Source organism: Rhinolophus hipposideros (genome assembly GCF_964194185.1).
Source record: "Rhinolophus hipposideros genome assembly, chromosome: 5".
In the NCBI taxonomy this organism is placed as follows: Eukaryota; Metazoa; Chordata; class Mammalia; order Chiroptera; family Rhinolophidae; genus Rhinolophus; species Rhinolophus hipposideros.
This window is the reverse complement of record NC_138051.1, coordinates 40,269,468-40,296,580: the sequence shown is the minus strand read 5'-3', so window position 1 is coordinate 40,296,580 and position 27,113 is coordinate 40,269,468. Positions and strand designations below refer to the sequence as shown.

The 27,113-nt window shown below is 43.4% G+C and overlaps 2 protein-coding genes across 8 annotated transcripts in view; one reads left to right on the top strand and one right to left on the bottom strand.

Annotated features, from left to right (window-relative positions):
- FRMD5 (FERM domain containing 5) overlaps nucleotides 1-14,950 on the top strand; it is a 279,150-nt gene extending 264,200 nt beyond the window's left edge. For 3 of the 6 annotated variants that reach the window (XM_081049363.1, XM_081049365.1, XM_081049364.1), the window contains exons 9-14: nucleotides 2,133-2,196; nucleotides 2,775-2,866; nucleotides 5,441-5,515; nucleotides 6,075-6,143; nucleotides 7,073-7,179; nucleotides 11,303-14,950. In XM_081049363.1, the coding sequence (XP_080905489.1) occupies nucleotides 2,133-2,196; nucleotides 2,775-2,866; nucleotides 5,441-5,515; nucleotides 6,075-6,143; nucleotides 7,073-7,179; nucleotides 11,303-11,880 (985 nt within the window). In that variant the 3' untranslated portion in view covers nucleotides 11,881-14,950. The remainder of the gene's footprint in view (nucleotides 1-2,132; nucleotides 2,197-2,774; nucleotides 2,867-5,440; nucleotides 5,516-6,074; nucleotides 6,144-7,072; nucleotides 7,180-11,302) is intronic. The other 3 variants (XM_081049366.1, XM_081049367.1, XM_081049368.1) reach the window with 2 other exon arrangements.
- A 5,214-nt stretch (nucleotides 14,951-20,164) lies between these two features.
- Nucleotides 20,165-27,113, bottom strand: part of WDR76 (WD repeat domain 76) — a 42,182-nt gene continuing 35,233 nt past the window's right edge. For both annotated transcript variants that reach the window (XM_081049347.1, XM_081049348.1), the window contains one exon: nucleotides 20,165-22,291. In XM_081049347.1, coding sequence (XP_080905473.1) covers nucleotides 22,036-22,291 — 256 coding nt within the window. In that variant the 3' untranslated portion in view covers nucleotides 20,165-22,035. The remainder of the gene's footprint in view (nucleotides 22,292-27,113) is intronic.

Sequence of the window (27,113 nt, the reverse complement as noted above, 5' to 3'; positions counted from 1 at the left end):
CTTCTTGGGCCTTAGACTGCCAAGTCTTAACTGGCCAACTCCTCCTATAGGCTTTCCTTGGCCCAACAGAGCTCAGCCGGGGAAGACTGCTCCTGTCTTGGTTCCTCTGCGAATGGGAATCTGAGGACAGAGCCATTTCCTGGTGAGCTTTCTGCTGGGGGTGCTGCAAAGCATCCATCCACCTATGTCCTCTTCAGCTCCCCTGCTGAGCTTGTGGACCAACACCCCCTTTCCAGCCCTTATTGCTCTTGTGGAGATTCACCGTGTGATAATCAACAAGTGCCCGTGAAACTGTTCCTTAAACACGCCGAGCCAGCTCCCATTCCCCAGGAAAAGAGCTACGTCACAAGACAGCCTGCCACACTGCAGTAACCAGTGTACACCCCAACACACCTGTTTGCTAGGCATTCTCAAGGTGGCCCACTCACTGGGCTGTCTGGGTGAAGACGGTGAGGGTTTGGGGTCTCCTGTCACTTTACTTTTCAGAAAAAGACAATGAGCAGATTCAGGCCACCACTCTCCCAGTGAGGAGCACTTGCTGCCTGGAGATAGCTGGGGTGTCTGGTGTTCCTTAGGGGCCTGGGGCCTGGGCCACACTCTGACCGGGACAGTGGCCTCGTGAGGTCCCTGGTAGGGGGCATGTTTGGCAGGACACAAGTAGGACACACCTGTCACAGGGACCTGCAGTCCACAAGCCCCGAGGCTCATTTGGTTCTCCCAGACCCTTTTCATTCTCTCACAGCCCACTTCTTCAGGAAGTCTCCTCTTCACTGTGTCTCAGCTTTAACAGATGTAAACCCAATCTCACTTCCAATAGAAAACTCTTACTTTCTTGTCTTGCTTATTGAAGTCTAGATGATCTGCCTGCTTGTTTATATATATTAACCAATCGATATTGATTGCATTCTGTGCATGAGAGACTGATGACTGATTGGGAGGGGATCAAGCAGAGAAGGAATACAGTGTTCCTTGTATTAGTTCAGAGCTGGTGGTCAGAGTTGTGCACTCTCATCCTGACCCAGCCATGATTTCCAGGGAACAAGTGACCTTCCTCTGTCCCCCGAGGTTTATCCAGCGGTAAAGTGGGTACATGGTTCGTACTACCTTTCTGCTACTTCCTAGGATATTGAGGAAATTTCTCTAAAAATTGCGAAGAAGCCAAGTGGAGGCAGATGTGTGTGGTTAGACCTTCTTGGGGGTCCCAGTTGGGTAGAAAAATAAGGACTGCCCCCCAGTGGGGCGGGAGGGCCTTTCGGGCTCCAGACGGCAGCTGTTAGGCAAATGGAAGGGATGTGAGAGACCTGCCGAGGCCCAGTTCTCTGGCTCTCGGGAACGTCCACCTCTGGTCACTTCTCCATTTGGTAAACGTAACCAAGGCTGCGAACAGTATGTGGAGGTGAGGTCTAAGCCATGCCATGTGTAGTGACCATGTCACTTCTTCTGATTTGTGTCTGTCCCCTGGATGACGTACCCCAGTATCCTGTTTGCCTGTTTTACTGCAGCCATTCACTGGGCTGGTGGCTTCAAGGATTTTTCCACCAAACCCCTAAGCCCCTTTCCTGGTCAGTACGCTGCATGGCTGTTCCATGTAATGTGTTCTCTCTCTCCGGTATGTTGCCCCGCTCCCCTCCCTGAGATCGTTTGACATCTGTCTGCATTAAACTGCATTTCCATCCAATGGCACCGTCACCTGAAAGACTCAATTCCCTCAGAACCTGGTTGCACTTTTTCATTATTTGCTGTATCTTGAACTTTGGCCTCATCAGCTACCTGTGGCATCTTACATTTGACATTCCCATCCAGGCAATGCACCTGTTATGAACCCAATCCTGAAACGGCCCAGGACCGCTCTACCTAGACTCACTTCCCATGCCAGTGTTTCCCTTTTACAGCCACTACTGATGAGCCTGAAATCCTCCTATGACCCTATTATTTTAGTGTGATTGACCAGAAAACTGTGGATGGAACTATTTCAACTGTTCTCTAAGGCCACTTGTTTCAGTTCTCATGTTGGCTAAAACTGTGTCTGTGCCTGGAGCCCCTTCTAGTTGGGGTGGGCTGTGCCTCTCCAAGACTTAGCTGTGAACAAGCCGTCCACAGTGAGGTGACTGGTACTCTCTTTGTGCTTCTAGGAATGAGGTGACCAAGCTGAAATTTGAAGGAAAGACTTTCTATTTATATGTAAGTCAGAAAGAGGTGAGTGCTGGCTTCCTTCTTTTCCGGGAGTGCTGGGGCACTGGGCTGGTTCCTGATGGCCAGGCTGAACCAAAGTGGCCCATCCAGGTAGAGCTAAGCCACCTGCATGCTAAGTCAAGACCAAGGTCGACTCTTGGAGGTGAGGGATGGAGAAGTGGCTAGGCGCTGGAGCACAGGACTTCCTCAGGGATGCTGATGACACCCAGAGGTTCCACACCTCCAGGAAATGCAATCAAAGTACAACTGTTTTGCTCCTATATGAAAATTCCAAGAAGATAATAAATACAAAGAAAAAGAACATTCCAGACATGAGTGCCACTTTCTCTGATGAGGACTCTCTTGGTCCAGTTGGTGCTAGCTGACACAACTGATTGAACCTGCCAGGTGTGAACTCATGCACACCCCTGAGCTCTGCCCCGGTGGGCCCTGCAGGCCTTCTCTTCAGCCCCTTCCCCATCGGCAGCCTCTACCCGAGAGTTGTGGGAGCCCTCAGACAGCTCAGGGGTCAGTGTCCTGGCCTACTTCACCCGTCACTTCTCAATCCACACTCAGCTATTTCTATGTGGGATTTTTTGTAGGAAAAGAAAATTATTCTTACATATTTTGCTCCAACTCCAGAAGCCTGCAAGCACCTCTGGAAATGTGGGATCGAGAACCAAGCCTTCTACAAGTAAGTGGACACATGGCATGAGGACTGTCGTTATCAGAGCCAGAGTCCTCAAAGCTATTTTTAGAGGGATGATGGGCAGGAAACTTTGAGAAAGGACTCAGACTGCTTTTCGGGCATCTGTCTGTACCGCCTCAAGGGACAGGGCTGAGGTCTGCAAATGTGTTTCACCAGAGTTGCCCAAGGGTTCTGCTTTGTGATGTCCTTGGCCAAACCCCCGTGGCAAAGCAGTTCTGGGTCTTTTCAGGGTAAGGCTTGGGCCAGAAAAAGCCTATGGGCCCTGACTTGAATCAAAGTGGCTTGTGGAGTCATTCAGAGCCCCGGGAGACCCAGAACACATTAGCTCCATAAAGGAGCACGCGCAGCCCAGAGCAGTTCCCTAAGCCTTAGAGAGATTCTGGGGCCCGCTCCCCAGTGGGTGACCTGGTCCTGGGCTGGGATTGATTCCAGCCCTTCCTGGAGTGTCACTGCCAGAGGTGTTGCCAGGGACAGGCCATGTGCCCAGGCACCTGGGATGGGGTAGCTGGAGGGCGGCAAGGACTTGTCTCGTACTGAGAAGCCAGCTATGGGCCAAAGACAGCAAGTTTGCTTACCAAAGGATTTTGTAAAGTATACGAGGCTTTTGTACTCGGTTTTCTTTGCTTGAGAAAGTGATCATAAAAGCATTAGGGAGGGGAAAAAAATAGCCCATCAAGAAACTGGGGTGATGTCAGGTAAAGCATGTTTCACTAAAACCCTTGGTCTTGTTTTAAAAAGAGAATGCAATGATGCTTTAATAAGCTGTATCTTAATCAGGATAACGTAAGACAAGAGTGTGTAGTATATGCTGCCCCTTGGAGGCGGCCCCCACTCCCTGCAGCAACCTGAAGGATCCTGGAGAGAGCAGAACTACCCTGAGTGAGGGAGTGGGAGGCACCATCTTCCTCCCCCATGAACAGACTCTGCTACCTGCCGGCTGCAATGGGATGCTGGCCAGCAGAACTGCTCTCCTCCCTGTTACCAGGGCCCGAGCCCCAGTGGCTGTTTCTTGAGCAAGCTCTCTGAATTGCTTAACGATTTCTATGCGTTTGATACAGAATCAGGGATGGATGGAATGGACAGCCTGAATTCTAACCTGAGTGGTCTTCATCTTCTCGTGAAAGAGAACACACTCGGGAAAGACTTTTGCATGGTCCCATTTCCCTCTGGCTCCGTCCCTAGCTGGCCGTGGAAAGACAGACAATATTTCAGCACCATTTTTATTCCGGGGGCTTTTATTTTTCTATCTGTGTCATGGGAACAGAAGTGTGCTTCTGAACCTGTGACCAAACGCAAGTTTCTGAGTCTTTCCATTAATAGATCTCCATACCTAGCTAGCCCTGCCAGTATCCACACTGGAAAATAAGACCATTTTTCCATTTTCCATTAACGACTTAATGTCCTCATTAAGTGTTAAAAGCCTCTAGCTTGGGTCAGATGCCCAGTGACACCCCTTCTCTAGCGGCAGCCACTTTGGCCTCTGAGCATCTCTCGTGCAGATCCCTGGCCCTGCCTTTGGCCCAGTGCTTTGAAGGGAGCTGGGTCATGCAAGGACGTGCTTGGGCAAGAGGGCAAGTAGGCGGAGCCTCACAGAGCCCTGAGACAGGAGGGGATGGTGACTCTCGGGAACAGGTGTTCATGGATTGTGGGGACAGCTCCCCAAATATTCACGGCCTGCTCACGACAAAAGCTTCAGGCCGAGATCGGTTCCTGGCTGGATTAGCACTATGGGCACCCAGAGTGTGGTGTGGGCTGAGCTGCGTCTTGGGAGACCACTCTGGGCAGCTCTGCCTAAGCTTCCTTTTCTAAGGGGGATCAGAGAAGTCGCCCAAAAGGAAATTTTATAGTGCCCGTGGCCTTCCAGTCTCCACACCAGCTATCTATAGCCATAAAAGGGATGTTAATAGTCATTCTGGGGAAGTGAGAATGGTTCCAAATTGAAACAAATGATGGAAATTTCATTAACATTAAGCTAGCTTCTTCATTTCAGGTCTTCTCAGAGTCTTTAATATAATATTCACTTTAGGACTCTCCAAGGAGATGGAATAGGAAGGGCAGCCCCCTTCTCTCTTCTCCAGCCACAATTACCCAGACGTGGACACGAATCATCAAATGCTAGGACTAGAAAGGACTCCTGAGGTCAAGTAGTCCCAGCTCTATCGTTTTATAGATAAGAAACCTGAGCTAAGAGAGGCAAGAAATTGGCCCAAGGTCATGCTGGGAACAAGTGGCCTGGCTGACTCAGTGAGTGGCATCCTATTCTTCCCCGACCATCATCCCTGACGTTTATTCTCTCAGCGTCCCCAGAGAGCCCCGAGAAGGATTCCTGGGAAGGCCTCCCTCTCCTGACATGCACATGGGCTTCGATACGACTGTCCCTGGCACTGAGGCTGTGAGCACAGCCCTTGGGTCCCAAAGGAGACTCAGAGAAAAATGGGGCTGTGAAGGGCCTTTTCCCAAAGGGTCTCCTCAGAAAGCCTTTGCTAGGCGCTGGAAAGCTCTGCCTCCCCTGTGAGGCGGTCGCAGGCCGTGTGTCACCTTGACTTTGCCTTGCTGCAGGCTGGAGAAGTCGAGCCAAGTCCGCACAGTGTCCAGCAGCAATTTATTCTTTAAAGGGAGCCGGTTCCGATACAGGTAAATAGTGACAGTAAGTAACCGTTATGGACCTATTTCCAGACTCTTCTCTCCAGAACAGTGGTTCAGTGGGCCTTATCCTTGAGAACAAAGAAACTGGGAACCTCTAAAACAGCCTGAGGTTTCCATCGAATTCTTTCCTTCCCTGAAGCTGTTTGTCTGTAGGGTTTAAAATGTGTACCTTCCCCTCCTGCCCTTACAACAGCAACAAAAACCTGTAACAGTAATTCTTTTCATGTCTGACTAAAGATTTCTTTTTTTAGCAAAACTTTTTGAACATGTTGGGCAATGAGGAATCATTCCTCAATGAGCATGGAAAATCCCAAAGACTCCAGAAGTAGGGAGCTCTGTTTAAGATCAGCTATCAGGACATCTTAAAACTCTTGACTCCAGCAAGCAAGCCTTTCCCAGGGACATAAACATTAGGAAAGGGTAGGCCAAAGGGGCCATTTCCCTCTTTGGGAAGTAACTTGCCAAAGTAATCTGAGACCTTGGAGAGGAGCCCAGTCCTGGAACACTGTCTCATGTCTTGCTGCTTGTTTTATTGTACTACTTATAGTGGCCGAGTTGCAAAGGAAGTAATGGAGTCAAGTGCCAAGATCAAACGGGAGCCACCGGAAATTCACAGGTAGGCTGCCAGGGGCTTCCCCCAAAACCAGTTCCAGCTCAAGTCCCAGAATCTCAAAATAGCCAGTAGTTTGAGTAATGTGAAGGTTCTGGCCACAAGGGCTCCCAAAAGGGGAAAGAGAACAGGGCAGAAAGGCGAAGAGGCTCATCGCAGATAAAGGCGGGGGAACCGTCTGAGCCTGGGTGCAGAATGAGGTCAGCGTGGGCTAATGCACTGTCCATCAGATCTAGGAGCCAGCTTCCTGGGTAATTCTCTGCTGTCCTCCCAAGTCCTAAAATTGGTCATAGACCACGGAGGACATGTCCAAACAGCAAGATTTCGTTGGTTGTGGAATCAGTTCATTATAGGAAGCCAGGAATAGCCCCACAGCCCTGTCACACTAGATCCCAAATAGTTTTGAGATCCATGCTTCATGTATAACTGTAAATCACGCATTTCCAGAAGCCCATCTCCTAGAACCTGATAAAACCCAGAAAGAATATCATTGGCCAAAAGGGCCAGGGTTCAGCAACCAGCCTGATCTCTGGGAATGGGAACATTACAACCTGCCCCTTCACACAGCCGCCGGCCACTAGCCGCCTCTGTCAGAAGTCAGGGGAGGCTGCTGTATTCACCTTCAGGCACATTTTCAGGAGCCTGCATGTCCTGGGCTACTACTCCGACCATCCTGCCCAGAGACCACGGAGCCACTGGCACTGTTGCCACACTAAAGAAAGGTTCAGTGGGCCTGGGATGCAGGGAGGTGGACAAGTTTGAAGCATTGTCTCTGACTGGAATCTAGGGGCTAAAGGCATAAAACAGGTATTAAAGATTAAAATATAAAACAAAAAACCTAAATAGCCAGGCAATTCTAGTAGCCACTCAACTCTGACTCCTGCCCACATCTATCTGTGTACTGAGTTATCAGTGTTCTTTTTCTTGAACCTCAGAGCTGGGATGGTTCCCAGCCGCAGCTGTCCCTCCATAACCCATGGCCCAAGGCTGAGCAGCGTCCCCAGGACCCGGAGAAGAGCTGTTCACATCTCCATCATGGAAGGTAAGCGTGAGCTCTGGAGATGACCACAGGGTCCCCCAAGTTGTGACTTAGACTAATTCCACTCAGGGACCTTGAAAAGTGAATGTGCATTAGACACAGCAGCAGGTTTCTCCAATGGTGGGGAGGTTTTGCCCAGTGGGTGAAAAAGAATCCCATCCAGCCTTGCTGAGCTGTAGTCCAGGAGGGGGTTGTAGATGTGGGAGTATTTGGGGTACATCTTTGGGAAACAGTGTATGTAGGATCTACCAGATTCCATACAGTTCTGAAATTGCTTTCCATCAAGAGGCTTTTCACTGTTTTCCAGACCTGACCAGTCTCCACAGTGTAAATGCTATCAGGGTGGCCGAGGCAGTCAACCAAGAAATAAAAACTCTTGGTTCTGAAGCATTCCAATAGCTGCCACCACCTTTGCTTCAGTTGTAAAAATCTGTCTTCTTGCTAGCTGAATGCTTTTAACATTGTCTCAGGAAATCCAGTATGCTCCATTTCTCTCTACCTTTCCCTCCCTTTGGAGCACGTGAGGGTGGGAAAGAGACAACGTCAGTGTATCTTCACTGAAGCAGAAACCCAGTAGCCTGAGGCCGATTCCTCTCCAGTCCCTGGGCACTTAATACTGTAGTCATTGACCCACTTTGCCCCACAGGCTCAATACAGGTGTAAAACTGAGTGTTTTCAATTCCCGATGATGATGGTTTGTAGAACCCCAGATTTCAAGCAGCGGGGAACAGCAGCAGGATTATTTTGAACCTTCGTCTTGGAGACTGGGGAGGGAAGGCCCGTTACCCTTTCTGAGGGAATGCTGCTTGTTAATGAAAAAAATGAAGAACGTTCAAGTTAGGATGTCGCTCTGCTGCTCCGGTGGGAGGATCTCTGGTTTGTGTTTAGATTTCATGTGTCACTGGCTCTGCATTACCTGAGTATGGTTTTCTAGGGGTTGAGAACCCTGGCTGGCAACCACCGAGAGCCTTAATTACTGGAGTACCTTTGTTGCTCTATTTAAAAAAGTCTTTCTCGCCATGGGTTGCGAGGAAGCTGGTGTATGCAGAAGCTGGTACTGAGCAGGCAGGAAGCACAGTACAGAGCCTGGTGAGGAAGTCAAAGATGAGGTTCAAATCCAAGCTCTGCCATGCACCTGCTGGGCAGGTTGCTTCCCTCTCTGAGCCTGTTGTCCCCACTGTAGAGTGGGGTGTGGATGTGGGAGAGAGCCTTATAAACTATGAGGAAGCATAACTTTCTCCCCGTGTCCCCTCTTCCCATTCCTCTTGAGGCTGAAGCCACCAGGTTCATCCCAGCCCAAGCCACCTCCTCACACTTCAGAGCCACTCGGCCCAAAGCCTTTGTGGCTTCACACCCTGGATTGTCTGGTACAGCCTTCGACTCCCCCTACCCTCTGGGATTGTTCCCTGCCCTCTGTCCCTCCCTCTGAGGTCTAAGGCCCTTCCATGGGCCTCAGGGAAGCAGCCACGAGCTGGGGAAGCATTACTTTTTATGGCTCTAAGTGCTTCTGACTGAATCCAGTCCCGATAAGGCAGGCCTCTCAGAGCTGCTCCCTCCCTGAAGCTCAGCCTGCTCTGGGGCTCATGGAGGAGACCTCTCAGCACAGGAGGCACTGCAAAGGGGCTGCCCTAGCATGAGATCATCTAAAATCCTTTGTCCCTAGTTGGTTTTCCGTCCTTTCCCTGTATCTCCCTCCCTGCCCGGCTGGTTTCCACTGAAGAAGTATCTGCCTTCCTGGGCCACCATGGGGAAAAGTCTGGTTAAGATTCACACCAGAGTGCGCGTTCAGCTCCGGGTGACTAATCACTGCCTTCGGCCCCTGAGTGTGCGCATCCTGAGAATGGGGTCCCGGCTCCAGGGTAGGCTGCTGACCACTGTGTCCCCCTGCCCGCCGGGAGTCCCCTCTGGGCAAGGCCTTCAGCTGGAGCACCTCCAAGGTAAAAAGGACACTCCCATTTTGCTGTGCCACTCGCCCAGATCCCACCCACGGCACCCACCCCATCCATCCCAGAATAACAGGTTTGGTGACGGGGTGAGGTGGGGGGTGGGTTTTGTGAAACCTATGTTCTGTTAACCTGACACAGGAATAACCTTGCAGGTGAGGTCTGTTGAGGGGACATAAGACTAACGTTTACTGAGTAATTTTGTTTGTCTGACACTCTACTAGAAATGCATACGTATTACCTTGTTTACTGAGAGCACCAACAATTCAGTATAATGTGGCTTCTGGTGTCCTCGGATTTGTTCTCTCTGGTGTTACAGCTGTTGCCTCTCTCCTTCTCCAACTTACGGTTGAATTGTAGACCAAGCTAAGCTTGCACTGAAGTGGCTTCTGGTAGCTAAACTGGTCATACTTTGGAAGATCTGGCCATCAAAGCTGTCCTTGTGAGGGGACAGCCCCTTGAAAGGTGTGAGGTGCCCTGTAAAGGGTTACTAAGGTTCCAGAGAAAAGGGGTCCAGAGGAGTGGTTAAGAAAAGAGTTGAGCTAGTAGCATGTACGATCAGGGCCTGAAGGTTTCTGTTTTGTCAGGAACCCATTACCTCATATTCTTCAAGCTGCACATACACGGGGGAATAAGGGAGGGACATTGGGGAAAACGGGGACATCAAAGGAGCATCGAGAGCTCTGGAACAAGGGACAGGCTCTTAATTTCACCTTATTACACAACAGCTTCTTGGGCACTTAGGACCTAAGTCTAAGAAAGGTGCAAGGTTGGCTTAATTCATCCTGGCCCATGTTTCCCTCCCCAGAATCCAACTACATGATCATTAGCACCGTGAGGGAGAAAGAGCTTGGATTCTCCCCTTGCCTTTGTCGATAACCAACCACATGAATTCAGCAAGTTCTGTAGCCTCTCACCCTCACTACTCCATGGAGTTGGTGAAAGATAAAATGAAAGTGTTTTAAAAAGTTTAAAACATTATACAAATTTAAGATTTTAGCAAAGGGACAAACAAAATACAGCTAAGACCATGATGAGTTTCTAAAAGCAGAAGCTGAGCCACATATACTACTGGTGAGGTGGGGGGCGGGGGGTACAGGTGGGTAACAGGGCTGCCACTGCCTCCTACCCCCACCCCTTGTTCATAACTCAGATTCTAGGCTTCCTTCCTCTGGAGAATCCCTACCTGTGCCTGCGTTCAGACAGCTCCAGGAGGCTGGGATCGGATTCCGCCTGGGGCAGTTAGGGTTGATTTCAGAGCGACAGAAGGGGACTGGCTTCTTTTGTCATAGGCCACGAAGGCAGGAGACACTTGGGCACCACCAAGATGGCCAGGAATGGAAAATACAGATGTTGAACCTGAAGCAAGGAGCCATTTCCTTGGGAGCACTGTGATGTGGGCCATGCTCGGTGACGCTGAGCCCACATGCTCTTGGCCTGGGTGGCTGCTGTTTGGCTGAGGGAGTAACCAGCCAGCTCCCGTTTTTCCCTACCAGAGCTTTAGCCCTGGAAAAAGAAATGTTCCATCTGAGAAAGTGAAGAGATAATGGGTAATTTCAGGGGCCCGAAGACCCTTCCTCCTAACAAAAGTAAGAGACTGTCCCCGATTCATCAGGATCTTCTCAAAGTCACTGTGCACTCTGGAGTGTCTAAAATAGGGGAGCTGTCCACCTATTCTGGACCCAGATCATTCGAGGTGAGAAGGGAGGGAGCCGGCCAAGCCTACTCCCCTTCTGCATCAGAGAGCACTTAGGAAGACCAGATAAGGTTTTCACATCTCACAAGGTCAGGACGGCTAGAACTGGGAGGCTGAAGAGACCCGGAGCAAAGGGCAGAAATCCAAAGGATGATCTCATGAGCTCCAAGAGCTGCTGGGCTGTTAGGACCGCAGTTCCAGAATCAGGATTAGATGAGGCACAGTTAGAACACAGTCTTATCCTCCCTATTCTCGCCTCTCAGGCCCTCACCCCAAGAGGCAAACTTGAGCTCCCTGTACAGTGGCGCCGCTCTAGATCAGGGATCATCTGCGATTCAGATTCTCTTTCAAATTGGGGCTAAACTCAGTCCGAGGACACCAGAGGCAGGAAAGGCAGAATCTGTAACAAATGTGGTCAAAACCATAAGCAAAAAGGAAAAGTGTGCACCGGGACAGAAAGCCTACTCATGTTACTTTCGCCTTTCAGGCCTGGAGTCCCTCCGGGACAGTGCCCACTCCACCCCGGTGCGCTCCTCCTCCCATGGGGACACCTTCCTGCCTCACGTGAGAAGCAGCCGGGCAGACAGCAATGAGCGAGTCGCTGTGATTGCGGACGAGGCCTACAGTCCTGCAGACAGCGTGCTGCCCACCCCTGTGGCGGAGCACAGCCTGGAGCTGATGCTGCTTTCCCGGCAGATCAATGGGGCCACCTGCAGCATCGAGGAGGAGAAGGAGTCTGAGGCCAGCACCCCAACTGCTGCAGATGTGGAGGCCCTCGGGGCAGAGCTGAGGGCCCTGTGTCAGGGGCACGGCAGGCCAGAGGAGGAACAGGTGAATAAGTTTGTTTTAAGTGTCCTCCGTTTGCTCCTTGTGACCATGGGACTCCTCTTTGTTTTGCTCCTCCTCCTGATCATCCTTACCGAGTCTGACCTTGACATTGCCTTTTTCCGCGATATCCGCCAGACCCCCGAGTTTGAACAATTCCACTATCAATACTTTTGTCCCCTCAGGCGATGGTTTGCCTGCAAAATCCGTTCAGTGGTGAGCCTGCTCATTGACACCTGAGAAGGCATGACTCCTCCCACTAACTAGCCAGGTGGAGCCAGGAGCCCGGCTACCCTTTCCCAGCAATGGGACCCATCGCGGAACCATCGGCACATGTACCAAGTCGTCCTCTCATGACTCCAAGTCCACAGCCTAGGAGGGTCGTTCCCCAGAAGAAGCAAGGGGATAGGCTCATGCCCTGTCTACACAAACTGGGAAAGCTCATTTCCTTCAGAGGTTCTTTCAAGAAAGGCTCAGCAACTCTGTTTCTCATCCTCCCAATTTCCAGGATAACTTTTGGTTTGAATTTTGATTTTTCATAGATGTGTATTATTTTCAAAGTATCAAATAAAAATAATTTATTTTACTATTACTGATTTTCACAGTAGTGTCACCTAGCAGATGGGACACTAGCTGAGGACTAGAGAGCTGTCGTCTTCTGGATCCTGCAGGAGCTTTCCTGCTGAGTTCCAGTACCCTCGTCACTGCAGCCTCAGCGGGGCAGCCCAGGGGTCTGGACAATGGGAACTGTCTAAGTTTTCCTGCTAGACAGAGCTTTTAAGAAAGTAAACATCCCTGGAGAATGATTAAATGGAAAGTTGCTTCTTATGACGATCTGAGTTGGATTTTCTTTTCCCTTTTTTTTTTAAAATCTGAGCAGAGTGGGCATCTGAAGGGACCACGGCTACAGCAGCAGCAGCAGCAGGGGTGGGGTAAGTCTGTCCCCTTAGACTAGAGCCTAGTGGGTATCACCACCATGAGTTTTGTACAATGAACTTAGACTTCTGTGATTTTTTTTTTCTAAAGAACTTCAAGACTTTGATAGTGCTCCAGAGGCATTAGATGAATTCAGTGGTACCAGAGCTAGGACTGTCAGAAATGTTGGACAAAATGTAGTTAACAGAAACCAGAGCTAAGGTACCTGAGAGACTATTGATTCAGAAAGCAGTACTTATTTTGTACACACCCACCCACCCCAAAAAAAGACTATCTCAATTTATATTTTAACAACAAAATGTTATTTTCTTATCAATTCATATTTTGATTTTACTTTATGGATTAAGAAAATAGAGCCTGATGAACTAAACAATGCAAGAAAGAAACTGATCCTGAGAATGAAAAACTTCAGAAAGTAGACTTCCAAGATCAACAAATAGCCTTGGAAGGGACCAGGAAAAGAATCTCTTTAAATAGTTCTAAGAGATGCCTACCAAGGAAGAAGGTGATGGTGACAGAGCCCACCACTTAGATGTAGAAACACTGCCCCCTAGGGTCATCCTCTGCGTCAGGAAAAGACAAGCTGTAGGAAAGCACTTGCCATCCTCGCTGAGGGAAGCCGTGGATGCAGGCAGAAGTACAGCATGTGAAGGGTGAGTGTGGGGTCCAAGGCCCAAGCTTGGCAACTCTTACAAACACTCACACACAATCTCGTTTTCATCTCAGGGAGAGCTTTCTAAGTCGTCTGGGGCCTGAGGACTTACTTAAGGATGGTCAGCGGACAAATTCCTGGAACCTACACAGTGAAGCAGCTGCTGATACTCTGTGATGTGGGGCAGCCCCAAATACAGAATGAGTGCTTTTTAGATTTGCTCTCCCCTAGTTTGTCCCCTGAAATGGCAGAACCTTGTCTACATATGGAATAAACAGGGTTTTTCATTGGGGGGGGGGGGGGCTTAATTTTAAATGCCCTTTCAACTAGACTAGGGGTTTGCAAATTTCTTCTGTGAAGTGCCAGATAGTAAATTTTTTTGTTTGTTTGTTTTGGCTTTGTGGGCCATACTCTGGCAACTACTCAACTCTGCCACCATAGCACAAAAACAGCCGCAAGTAATACATAAATGAAGGAGCATGGCTGTGTTCCACTAAAACTTAAGAGACAGTGAGCTGAACTTGGCCCACAGGCCATAATTTGCCAACCCTGATCTACACAATAAAACTGCCCTTACCCTGATGTTAGCAGAAAGAGGGTGAGCTCCAATTCCTGAAGCATGTTAAAGATCTAGGAGGCACTGGGATTGCTTATTTAAAGGGTGCTCGAACAAGCAACCAGCAAAGAGATGTCCGATGCCAAGAGGAGCAAGACCAAGTAATGGAATGATAAAAAAAAAACTGGCCAGAATCTAAGAATGGAAGAAGGCCTATCTGATCATTTCCATACCAGCAACAATTTTGGCAGAATTACAAACACCTATTTACCAAGTGACAAGACAAACTGAGGGAGATCCTAGTAAAGGTTAGGGATCACTTAGAATCAAGTGGCCACCGCCATTGCCGTCTACACAGGAAAAGCTTTATTTAGCACAGGACTGAAGTGGAAAGTAGATTCAGATGAAAAGGCTGTCAGGAGATAAGGGGGCTGCTTTTAACCTGGATATTTACTGTCTTATGCAACATAGCAGATTACCTTTTAGTGTAGTGTTCCTACCTCAGTCTGTAGAATATGGTGTTTCTATGCAGTGAGTGATAGCCTCAACTCTGACCTTTCCTATTCACATTAAAGAAAGATGCAGTATTCCATTTCCCGGTACGTTACTTGTGTCTAGCGTTCCTAACAGTACAACAGTCCATACGACTTCCAACAGCTGAATTTTTCTGAGTAGAAACTTTCAGGTTATTTTTTTCCAGGGCTTACTCCAGAAAATAGAAAGTTTCCTTCAATTTGCTTTTCAAATAGTGCTTGAATAACAAATCTTTGTTCGTGACTGGTCTTTTTCAGTATTTCCCCATCATTAAAAATTGTTCAAGTTTTTAACCTGGTTTTACTGTGTCTCCCATTTTCTCTCTAAATTAGTTTGATCTCATTGTAGAAAAAGCAATGGTTTCCACAGCTTCAGCCATCAGAGGAAATAAAACTCTTACGAAAGAATAGTGTACTGCATCTTTAAGCAGTAGAGGGTAAACTACCTGCAAATGTGAATTTCTTAGTTTCATTAAAGCATAATATAGTTGTTAACCTTTCGTGTGCCAAAAATTCTAAGTTACATTTTCCTTCAAAGCAATGTACTTTTTTCTACATATCCAGTATGTAGTTAGCATAAAATCATTGGTGCCATGAAAATTATTTTTAAACTTAAATAAATATTTAAATATCACAGGAGAGTAGACTCTTTTTTAACTTACAGTCTGTCTCACTTTCTTCTCAAAGTTACCAACACGTAGTTACCAAGACAAAAGGATACCAGTGGGATTTACACAGTAAAGGCTGAAGGCTGTTCACAATTGGAATCAAAATCGTTTTGCTTATATCCATCTATTCCTTCCCCCAAAATAAATATTATCAGGAACTTTGCAGCTATAAGTGTAAAATTATTTTAAAGAAGAACTGTACCTCTTTTTTCTGATGAGGAAAAACAAAGTGATTTTCCCAAGGTTGCATAGTTAGTCTTAGAGCCCAAAGTAGAACTCAGATGATCTGGCTTCTAGAGCAGCCTGGATTAAGAGGAAGAACAGAAGACACTTTCTATGAAGGGAATAGAACAGTATCACCACTAGTAACAAACCTCGTTTTTACAACTTACTTATAGAATACATTCCTGTGACATTATCTCATCTGATTATGTAACCATCACTCTGTGGCTACAGAACTGGTAAACTCGTCTTCTAAATTCCATGGGGATAAAAGGTGAAATTAGACTCCACTGTGCTAGTTTATTACCTAATCTTCCTGTTTTCAATGCTACCTGCCCTCCATTCTGCCAGATCATCTCCCAAAAGCACTGAAGTTATGTCACCTCCAAATTTTGAGGTTCTCATTACCTATAAAGTGATACCTAGTGCCCTGTCCCCAGTAGGGTTTGTTTTTAAAGTGCCCTGTCCCCAGTAGGGTTTGTTTTTAAAATGACAAGTCTGTTTAAAGTGACCTGAAGAGTAAAAAGCGTAACAACCATGGGATGTGAGTGGTTTCCCATGATCCTACAGATTTATAGCAGCCCATGCACATACACTTTCAGGACTCTTGGCATCCAATCCCTCTCCCTATGCCCCTGAACACACTCATGAACAGGCTTCCTCCACACACCCTGATGGAGTAGAGTAAAACTGGCAAAAGATAATTTTAAAACATTCCTTCCTGCACAGCTTCCATTTTAGGAAAAGATAACTTAAAATGTTTTACTCCTCACTCCATGTAACTGTGCTAAATGTTATCTTCCTCATAAAATTCCACCTTTTCATTTGAAAATCCAAACATTTACATCCAAATGAACCAGAATATTAGTCTATGCTGTCTTGGAACTCAAACTCATTACTACTGGCTATCAATACCACACTAAAAAGGAAAAAATGTTTTAAAAAGTACTCTTCGTTAAAAAAAGAAAAAATACTAAGTCAGAAGGGACATCCTAACAAGACAGCACGGCTATGTTTTTGGACTCTGAAGTAAGAGAGCATATATTTCTTGCTCTCGAGTTTGATATACAAGGCACATGCATCTGCCCAGCCCCAACCCCTTCCCATGCACTGTGTGTGGCTGGCTGGAAGGATTTAAATCTTTGTATCCACAGCCCTAAAGCTCCCTGCTTTCCTGGAGAACTGCCTTTGCAGAGTCTTCTGTGGAAAGGAACCTCAAAGGCCAAAATACTAAGAGGATTTAAGCAACTCAGATTCTATCAATTCCTAATCATTTCTAGTCTCTCCTGGCCTGAACAAGTTTCTGTCCACCCAAAATGAGATTCATCTCCTTTTTCCTTAAAGTCAAAAACAAACCACACACACACACACACAAACACCAGTTATCTCAAATAACTCAAGTGGAATTCAGAGCTTACACTCTAAGAAATATTATAAAGGCCAACTTACAAAAAAGGTTTATCCTGAAGGGAGAGAGAGCAATCAGTCATAATACATGCATAGTTACAGAAGCCACAAAGCTTTAAGGGAGTCTCTGGGAGAAGTACCTTTCACAAAAGATGACAGTTTAAGGACGTCCTAAGGGAGACACTTTTCCTTGATGTGCTTTCTAGAGTTAAACAATGACTCCATTATAGAATTTATCACAGAGAAATAAGTCCCTACTCACTCGCCTTCCTTCCCTCCTGCATTGCCTCAAGAAGACAGAACTCTATTAAGTGGATTTGAATATAAATAACAGTTTATGAAGCTACAATAGCAAAAGAAACCACAAAAGTGAGAAACATCAAGAATTTGCTAACATTTATTGCAGAAGCGAGGCAATTGCCACCAAAGCTTAAATGATGGTACTAATTTGAGAGTAGTTTTCAAAATTCTAAAAAACCAAATGATGATAATAACAAAGGACAATCCCCATAGAATTAGCCAGTCTAGAACTTGTAGAAAAGGGAAAGAGAGCATAAAGGCTTTGTTTACTCTTTCCAGGACAGTTTAAATATAACTCGGACTCACTTAGCATTTCTTTCCATTTCATAAATTAATATTTGCATCTCACTTATCAATTCCTGTACTCGTATCACCAAGAAAAGAGAACTCCTATCCTTATAAACACCCACAACCTATTAATAAACTAAGCCTCAAAAACACTTAGATTTTAAAACACAGAGAAGGAAATCATTTAGGAAAAAATTGTTCTTTAAGAAAATTATACATGTCACTTGATATGATATACAATTATGAGAAGATAATGTTTTCTCTTAGAATTTAAACATTGCTGAGGTTATTTACAGTAGCCTTTCAGTAGAATTTTGGCAAGGAAGAACAACGAAAACAGTTGGATAGGTAATGTCACACGGTAACATTATTTTTTTTTTAAGGGGGGCACAGCTCACAGTGGCCCATGCAGGGATCGCACCGGCAACCTTGGTGCTGCCAGCACCACGCTCTAACCAACTGAGCTAACCGGCCACCCCCATACGGTAACATTAGTCACTCATTTAGTTGCTCCCTTTTTCCAAAAAGACACAAATTGCCGTAACTTCTGGAAATATATATTTTGATGAAGAAATGACAAAAGTGGTGTTTCATAACATTTCCCCAAAATGTGAATAGGAATGAAGGTATTCACTTAACAGCCTATTGAATCTAATGGAAAATTTAAAGAGGGCAGATAAGGCTGTCTGGGACTCTCTAAGGTAGGAGAGCTTTCTTTAACCATGATCCACAGTACCACAGTGATAAAGAAATACATTTTGTATCAGAATACTCCTATACCTATGCATATATACATACAAATGTGTATACATTTGTAACTAAGTTTCACAAAACAATACTTATTCTAATTATGTTTTCTATTTACTATTTCTTTCCTTTTCATTTTTTTAAACGCTGATCAAGGCCACTAAATTGATTTCACAAGAATGGCTACAACCTATGGTCTGGAAAATACTGATCTGAGGGCAATCTCACACTGACTGGACTACAGGATCAGCCAGATCCAAACCCTGTGCCTAGGAGCCCTGGGATTACTTGGCGGTCTCGGGAGCTATCTAGAAGTGGCAACAGGGAACGGGTCAGCGCACACAGATCCAGGCCTTGCCCAGGGGAAACAAAGCTTCACAGCAATTATTTTGGGATTTTATGTAAGATTTAATTTAGAGACAGAAAAAAGTAATCTTGGTTAAAAGAATTAAGCTTCAAAAGCACTGAGTTACATGACCCTCAGGACCCCTTGCAGTGTGTGAGTCTAGAAATAAATATCCAGGGCTGGCCCGGTGGCTCAGGAGGTTGGAGCTCCAGGCTCCTAACTCCAAAGGCTGTCGGTTTAATTCCCACATGGGCCAGTGGGATCTCAACCACAAGGTTGCCGGTTCGACTCCCGCAAGGGATGGTGGGCTGCGCCCCCTGCAACTAACAACGCCAACTGGACCTTGAGTTGAGCTGCGCCCTCCACAACTAAGACTGAAAGGACCACAACTGGAAGCTGAACGGCACCCTCCACAACTAAGATTGAAAGGACTACAACTTGACTTGGAAAAAAGTCCTGGAAGTACACTGTTCCCCAATAAAGTCCTGTTCCCCTTCCCAAATAAAATCTTAAAAAAAAAAAAAAAGCATAGAAATAAATATCTGATCCAAACTATAAACCACAAACCCACATGTCACTACAGAATGAAAACTGTATCGGAAGTCAGCATCATGGCAGAGTGAGAAGACTTTATTGTTTCTCACTTTAAATGTATAACAAGTTGGACAACTGTAACAAAGGATCCCCTGCTAACACACATCAGGACGTCTGAAGGTGGGTGCACTGGGACAAGTAGGGGAGGCAGGTCCAGAAGAAGGGCAGGGACGGGCCACAGACACAGTTTGACGCCCACTGTGGCTCCAGCAAGCACTGTAGCAAAGGAGTCAGGCTGGTTCCCTCACTCTATAGCCTGGAGCACAAAATGGGCAAAAGCAGTCTCTCTCCAGGAAAAGGCATCTCCCCTTTCCCTCTCCATCACGGCATAGCCGGGTAGAGGTGGCTGCGAAGCTTCAAAAAAATGGCAGTGTCAACAGCCTTTGCCGATGGGGGCAGAGCCACGAGACCACAAACTTGCCCTCCCTGCCCCACACTCCCCAGCAGAACTCAGTAAAGCAAGCAGGGAAGCTTTAAACAACACAGCGGTGCTGACAGCTATTACTAGAAGGGGGGCTGAGCTACGAGATCACAAACTTGTCCTGCCTGCCCCACACTCTACAGCAGAACCACTAAAGAAAGCTGAGACACCCCAAGCAGCAAAGCAGCATAGAAAATAAAGTACCCTATCTATCAACCTGCTCAATTGTTGAGAGCAAAACAATACTAAACAAGAAAAGAGTTTACTACCATAAATGTGCAGAGAAATAATCCATATGCTATGAACAAAGAAAATGAAAAGTCTCCAAAAACCAAACCCAAAGTCATGGAAGATAGTGATTTAAATGATAGAGAATTCAAGATTGTAGTTATGAAATAACTCAACAATATACAAGAAAACTCAGGAAGGCAATTCAATGAGCTCAGCAATAAAACTGATGAAAGGAATACTTTACCAGAGACTAAAACTATCAAAAAGAACCAAACAGAAATTCTGGAACTGAAGAACTCAGTAAAGATGATTAGGAATGCACTAAAGAGCACTGGAAATAGAGCAGACTAGACAGAAAAGAGAATTAGAGAGCTCGAAGATAGAAACCTAGAAATGACCCAGGAGGGAGAAGGGAGAGGAGAGTTAAGAAAGCACTGTATGACAATATTAGAAAGAGCAACATAAGAATTAACAGGTATACCAGAAGAAAAAGAGAGGGAAAAGAGAGCAGAGAGCCTATTCAAAATAGTAATTGATCAGAACTTCCCAAACCTAAGGAAAAACTGGATTTCAGAATAGAAGCAGCACCAGAATACCTAAGTATATCAACACAAAAAGACTTTCTCCAAGACACATTTTATTTAAACTCAAAAATCAATGACAAAGAATTCTCAAGGCAGCCAGGGAAAATAAGACCAACCTATAAAAGAAAGCCTATTATATTATAATCAGATTTCTCAGTAGAAACTTTACAACACAGGAGAGAGTGGAAGGAAATTATCAAAAATATTAAAACAGAGGAAACATCAGCCAAAGATCATATAGCCAGCAAAGTTATCCTTTAGATATGAAGGAGAAATAAAGGCTTTCGCAGATAGACAAAAACAGAGAATTTACCACAATACTTGCAATACAAGAATTGTCTAAATAAGCTTCTCCACCAAAAATAAAAAGACAAAAGTACACAAAACTTTGAGTAAGATGACTAACAGACAAGCAAGAAATAGCAAATCTACTTCAAAATGGGATATTAAACACTTAACTATAACAAAGGTTAAAGAGGAGGGGGGGAAAGGTGGGCATTAAAAAAATAACAGTACTGCAAATAACAATACTGCAAATACACAACAACAACAAAAGTGATCATTTGTGACTAAATCACAAAAGGAGAAGAGGAAAAGGACTAATGGGTATGGGCAAATGACGAAAAGAGGCAGTAAGAAGAAAAAGGACTACTTTATGTATGAGACATTTTACAAACCTAATAGTAACCACAAAACAAAACTCCAAAGCTGACACACAAAACATAAATAAAGAAGAAACAAAAATCATAGAAAACAGCCAAACCAAAATAGCAGACAAAATCACAAGGGAAAAGAAACAATGGAGGTAAGAGCAACCAAAAAAAACAGAAGATAAAATGGCTGTAGTAAGTCCTCATACATCAGAAATCACCCTGAATGTAAATGGACAAACTCACTAATGAAAAGGCACAGAGTAGCTAAAAAACAAGACCCAACTGTATGTGGCCTGCGCAAGAACCATCTCAGCTACAAAGACAAACAGGCTCGAAGTGAATGACATCACGGGAAAAGCAGGGATACAGTACTTATATCAGGACAAAATAGATTTCATGATAAAGATAACAGGAGACAACAATGTACATTTCATAACGATAAAGAGGACAACTCAACAAAAAGACATAAAACTTACCAATATATATGCACCCAACCTGATAGCACCAAAATATATAAAGCAATTACTAACAAACTTAAAAAAAACTGACAAAAATACAATTATTGTAGAGTACCTAAATACCCCATTGACAGCAATGGATAGACGATCCAAACAGCAAAAAAGATGAACTATTGCTATTTGTGACAACATGGATGGATCTTGACAATATCATAAGTGAAATAAGTCAGATGGAAAAGGACAAGAACTGTATGATTTCACTCATATGTGGGATATAAAACCAAAAGCAACAAATAAAACAAAAACTCACAGATACAGACAGAATGATGGTTACCAGAAGAGAGGGGTTGGGAGAAAAGAGGGATAAAGAAGATCAAATACTCATATCTAGTGACCAAAGAAGACTACACCTTGGGTGGTGGGCACACAAGAGCATACAGATGTGGTAGCATAAAGACGTACATTTGAAATTTACATGTTATTATTAACCAATGTCACCCCAATAAAATTTTTAAAACCTTATCATTAGACCACAAAAACTTTTAATACTGATCAAAGAAAGCTTTATAATTTATAATGTTAGAATTTCTCAACATGCTATCTGATTAAAGTGCTGAAGGCCTCTCAGTCTCCCCTCAGATTCCCTCCCCATCCTGTAGAAGCAACTTCCAAGCCTTCTTCTTTACTAAAAGTACATTCTGCTCATAGTTCTTATTAACAAATCAATTTATATTTGTTATACAGACACTAATTAATTTGAACAAATTGGTGTTGCTAAACCAAAAACCCAGCAACTCTCTTAATTCATAAAAACATGTATCTTCCCGCTGGAATTACCTCCAGCCAAAATATACCGAGTTGGATGCACAGCATTGATGGAACACACAGAGACAAGGCACTCTCCACCACGAAAAGAATGCACCTGCTTTCCCGTCTCATGGAAGATTTCCACCTGTCGTGGATGGGCCATGCTGCCAATTATGACACAGCCTTCTTGTTTAGGGTCCCACACAGCTCGGAACCTGGTCAGCCATCGCCCAGTGATGGTGTTGTGCCTAGTGAAAGAAACAATTTTTTAGAAAACAGTAAATGTTAAATAACTCAAGGTAGCAATGGGCAGAGGGTAAAGATGGCATTGCTCCTAAATGCTGGTTTTATCTGCCAATTTTCTTCTCTGTAAGTTACTGAGTTACTACCATCAACCTAATCTCATCCTTCCTACAAGAATCAAACTCAGGACAGATGATGTTTTCTCCATTTTTGAATCTTCAGTGCTGAGTATGGTGGTTTATGCTCAGTGGGTGGTCACTAAGTGTCTACTGAAATGGCACCTTTTTTGTTCACTATTTTCTAGCTCAACAGATTTTCCTTTTTTTTTTTTTTAAGCACATACAAATAGAAGCCTAGAAATAAGAAATATGAGGTCTTACAATTAAGTTCACAAACTCATCGTAGAAAAGTGCTACATATCTCATTGCTGAATATCACTATGGTTACCTTCGAAGTACTCCCCTTGGGAAGCTATGCACTGATGCCAGCGCCTAGTCCACCCTTCAAAGCAATTTTGGAACTCTCTTTCTGAATGGCTATCAGAGCTGTCGTCGTATTACCCCTGATGTCCTGAATGTCATCAAAATGTCTTCCTTTCATTATTTCCTTTATCTTCGGGTAAAGAAAGAAGTCATGGGGGGCCAGATCAGGTGAGTAGAGAGAGTGTGCCAATACAGTTATTTGTTTACTGGCTAAAAACTCCCTCACAGACAGTGCCGTGTAAGCTGGTACATTTTCGTGATGCAAGAGCCATGAATTGTTAGCAAAAAGTTCAGGTCGTCTAACTTTTTCACTCAGCCTTTTCAGCACTTCCAAAGAGTAAACATAGTTAACTCTTTGTCCAGTTGGTACAAATTCACCATAAATAATCCCTCTGATATCAAAAAAGGTTACCAACATCGTTGCAACAAGTTCATGAACGTAATTGTCAGACCTCTGTATATAATCTACGTTATGACTGTTTTAACAAGAGCTGGTATTTCCCGTATTTGTATTCCCCAGATAACCAAACCCCAAAATCATTTTATATTTCCATACAACTTTGAAGTAAAATATATTACTTGGGGCTCAAAGATAAAAATCACAAGGGATATCAGAAAATGTCTGAAGACAAATGAAAATAAAAACACAACATACCAAATTTATGGGATGCTGTGAAAGCAATACTAACAGGAAAGTTTATAGTGGTTACACATTACAAAAGAAGAAAGATTTCAAAATCAACAACCTACCTACACCTAAAGGAAAAGAACAAATTAACCAAAAGTTAGCAGAAGGAAGGAAACAAAGATTAAAGCAGAGATAAATGAAGTAGAAAACCAATAGGAAAAAACTAGGAGTTGATTTTTTTTTAAAAGATCAACAAAATTGACAAACCCTTAGTTAGATTAAGGAAAAAAGACAGAAAACACATATAACTAAAATCAGAAATGAAAGAGGGGACATTACAACTGATGTCACAGAAATAAAAAGGATTATAAGAGAATACTATGAATAATTATATGCCAACAAATTGGATAACCTAGAAGAAATGGATAAATTCCCAGAAACACACAACTTACTATGACTGAAACATAAAGAAGCAGAAAACAGACCTATAACTAGTAAGGGGATTAAAACCTTCCAACAAAGAAATGTCCAGGATCAGGTGACTTCACTAGAGAATCATAACACACATTTAAATTAGAATTAACACCAGTCGTTCTCAAACTCTTTCAAAGAATTGGAGAGAATACTTCCAAACTCATTCTGAGGCAAGTCCTACACCCTGGTACCAAAGCCAGACAAGAACTCTACAAGAAAACTACAGACTAATATCTCTGATAAATATTGATGCAAAAATCATCAACAAAATACTAGCTAAGTGAATCAACAGCACATTAAAAGGATTGTACACCATGACAAAGTTGGATTTAAACGTGGAAAGCAAGGATAGTTCAACATATAGAACTCAATGTAATATACCACATTAATAGCATGAAGGACAAAAATCATACCATCGTCTCAACTGATGCAGAAAAAAATCACTTGACAAAATTCAATAACCTTTCATGATAAAAATTCTCAACAAACTAGGTATAGAAGGAAACTATCTCGACATAATAAAGGCCATACATGATAAGCCCACAGCTACTGTCACACTCAATGGTGAAAGATTGAAAGCTTTCCCTCTAAGATCAGGAAAAAGGCAAGAATGCCCACTCTCGCCACTACTCAAGAGAGTACTGGAAATCCTTAGGACTACAAAACTGGGTAGGACTACAGACACTGATCTGCCTAGTTTCCAGATTGTTCACAACTGCACAGGTACCAGATCCTGCATATGAGGCGTCATCATTAAACCAACCTGCATTTGGTAAGGGGGACACATTCTGAGCAGTCAAATGACAATTAGTCAATTAGACAAGAAATAAAAGGCATCCATCCAAATTGGAAAGGAAGAAGTAAAATTATCTGTTTGCATATGATCTTATATGTAGAAAAGCCTGAAGATTCCACCAAAAAAAAAACACAAAAGACTTTAAAATGATTTCAGCAAAGTTGAAGAATATAAAATCACACAAAAACCAGTTGCATTTCTACATACTAACAATGACCAATCCCTATCAAAACCTCAATGGCGTTTTTTGCAGAAATAGAAACCAAAATATCCTAAAATTGATATGAAGCTCAAAGAACCATGAATAGCCAAAACAATCTTTTAAAAAAAGAACAAAGTTGGTCGCCTCACACTTCCTGATTTCAAAACATACCATACTACAAAGCAACAATAATCAAGACAGTGTGGTACTGGCATAAAGATAGACCTACAGGCCAATGGAAAAGAATAGGAAGCCCAGAAATAAACCCTCATGTATATGGTCAAATGATCTCTGACAAGACTGCCAAGACCAAACAATGGGGAAAGGACAATGTCTTCAACAAATAGTGCTGGGAAAACTGGATATCCACATGCAAAAGAATGAGACTGGACAGTAACCTTACACCATATACAAAAATCAACTGAAACTGTATTAAAGACCTAAACGTAAGACCTGAAACTACAAAACTCAAACAAGAAAACAGGGAAAGCTTCAGGCATTGGATTTGGCAATGATTTATTGGGTGTGACACCAAAAGCAAAGGCAACAAAAGTGAAAATAGACAAATAGGACTATGTCAAACTTAACTCATTGCATCAAAGGAAACAAACACCTAAGTAAAAAAATAACTTACAGAATGATAGATATTTGCAACTCATGTATTAGATAAGGGCTTAATATGCTGAATATGTAAGGAATTCCTGCAACTCAACAACAACAAAAAAAAATGACCGAATTCATAAATGGGCAAAAGACTTGGACAATTAATATTCCAAAGAAGATATACCAATGGCCAAAAGCACCTGAGAAGATTTTCAACATCAATAATCACTAAAGAAATGAATATCAAAACTACAATGAGATATTGCCTCACAACCATTAGGATAATCACAAACAGAAGAAAACAAGTGTTGATGAATATAGAAAATAGAACCCAGATACACTTTTGGTGGGAATATAAAGTGAAAAATAGTATGGAAAAATAATATGGAAGTTACTCAAAAAATGAAAAATATAATGGTAATTATATAAGAATATAAAAATATAACTACCATATGATCAATCCGTCAAAATCCCCCTTCTGGTTTCTATCCAAAATAACTCAAATTAGGATCTTGAAGAGATATTTGTACACCCATATTCACTGCAGCATTTTTCATAATAGCCCAGAGGCAGAACAACCCAAATGTACAATGACAGATGAATAAAGAAAATGAGGCATAGACATACATGGAATATTATGCAGCCTTTAAAAAGGAGATACTGTCACATGCTAGAACAAGAATGAACATAAAGGACATTATGCTAAGTGAAATAAGCCAGTCACAATATGCAAATAACATATGAAGAACCTAAAGTAGTCAAAATTATAGATGTGGAAAGTAGAAAGATGGTTGCCAAGGTCTGAGAGAGCAGAAAAGAAGAATTACTGTTTAATGCACATACTTTCAGTTTTGCAAGACGAAAAAGTTCTAGAAATCTATTGTGCAACAATGAGAATATACCTAACACTATTTAACTATACACTTAAAAGATGGTTAAGATGGTAAATTTAATGTTATGTGTTTATAACCACAACTAAAAACAAAATAAACACATTTGTTTACAATGTGCTCTCCAAAGCAGAAAGAAACATACTGCCCTTCTATACTCTATACCTTAATATCATTAACAATCCTTTCTTTTTAAAGAAGTATAACTTTTACTTATTAAAGAAGTATAACTAGACTACGGAGAACCACATTTTCCATTGCCATTCAATGACACTATCTTTAATGAAAATTCGTACTGACACCAGAATCGTCACCCTAGATAAATTTTTTAAAACATATATTAGAAACTAATGAACTAGAATAAAGTTTGGAAAAGGAAATTAAATGGGGAAATTTGTGAAAAAGAAAACAAACATACTTAATGTAGCTTAAATATAGCTTCTATAAACTATAAAACTTATGAAACAACAATCAATATATATTACATACCCTGTCCCCAACTTCATAAATATGGATAAAGAGGAATGTCTAGAATGAAGGCACTGAGTAAAGTTTGATGTAAAATCAAACACACATTAAAAGTGAATGTATGGGAGAGGAGGGTTATCACTTTGTGAGGGGTGAAATGTCAAACTACTGTATTGTTTTGTACACCTGAAAATAATAAATAAATAAATAAATAAATAAATAAATAAATAGTTACAAGTATAAAAAAAAAAGGTAAATGTAAAAAGAGGGTAACCAAAGAAATA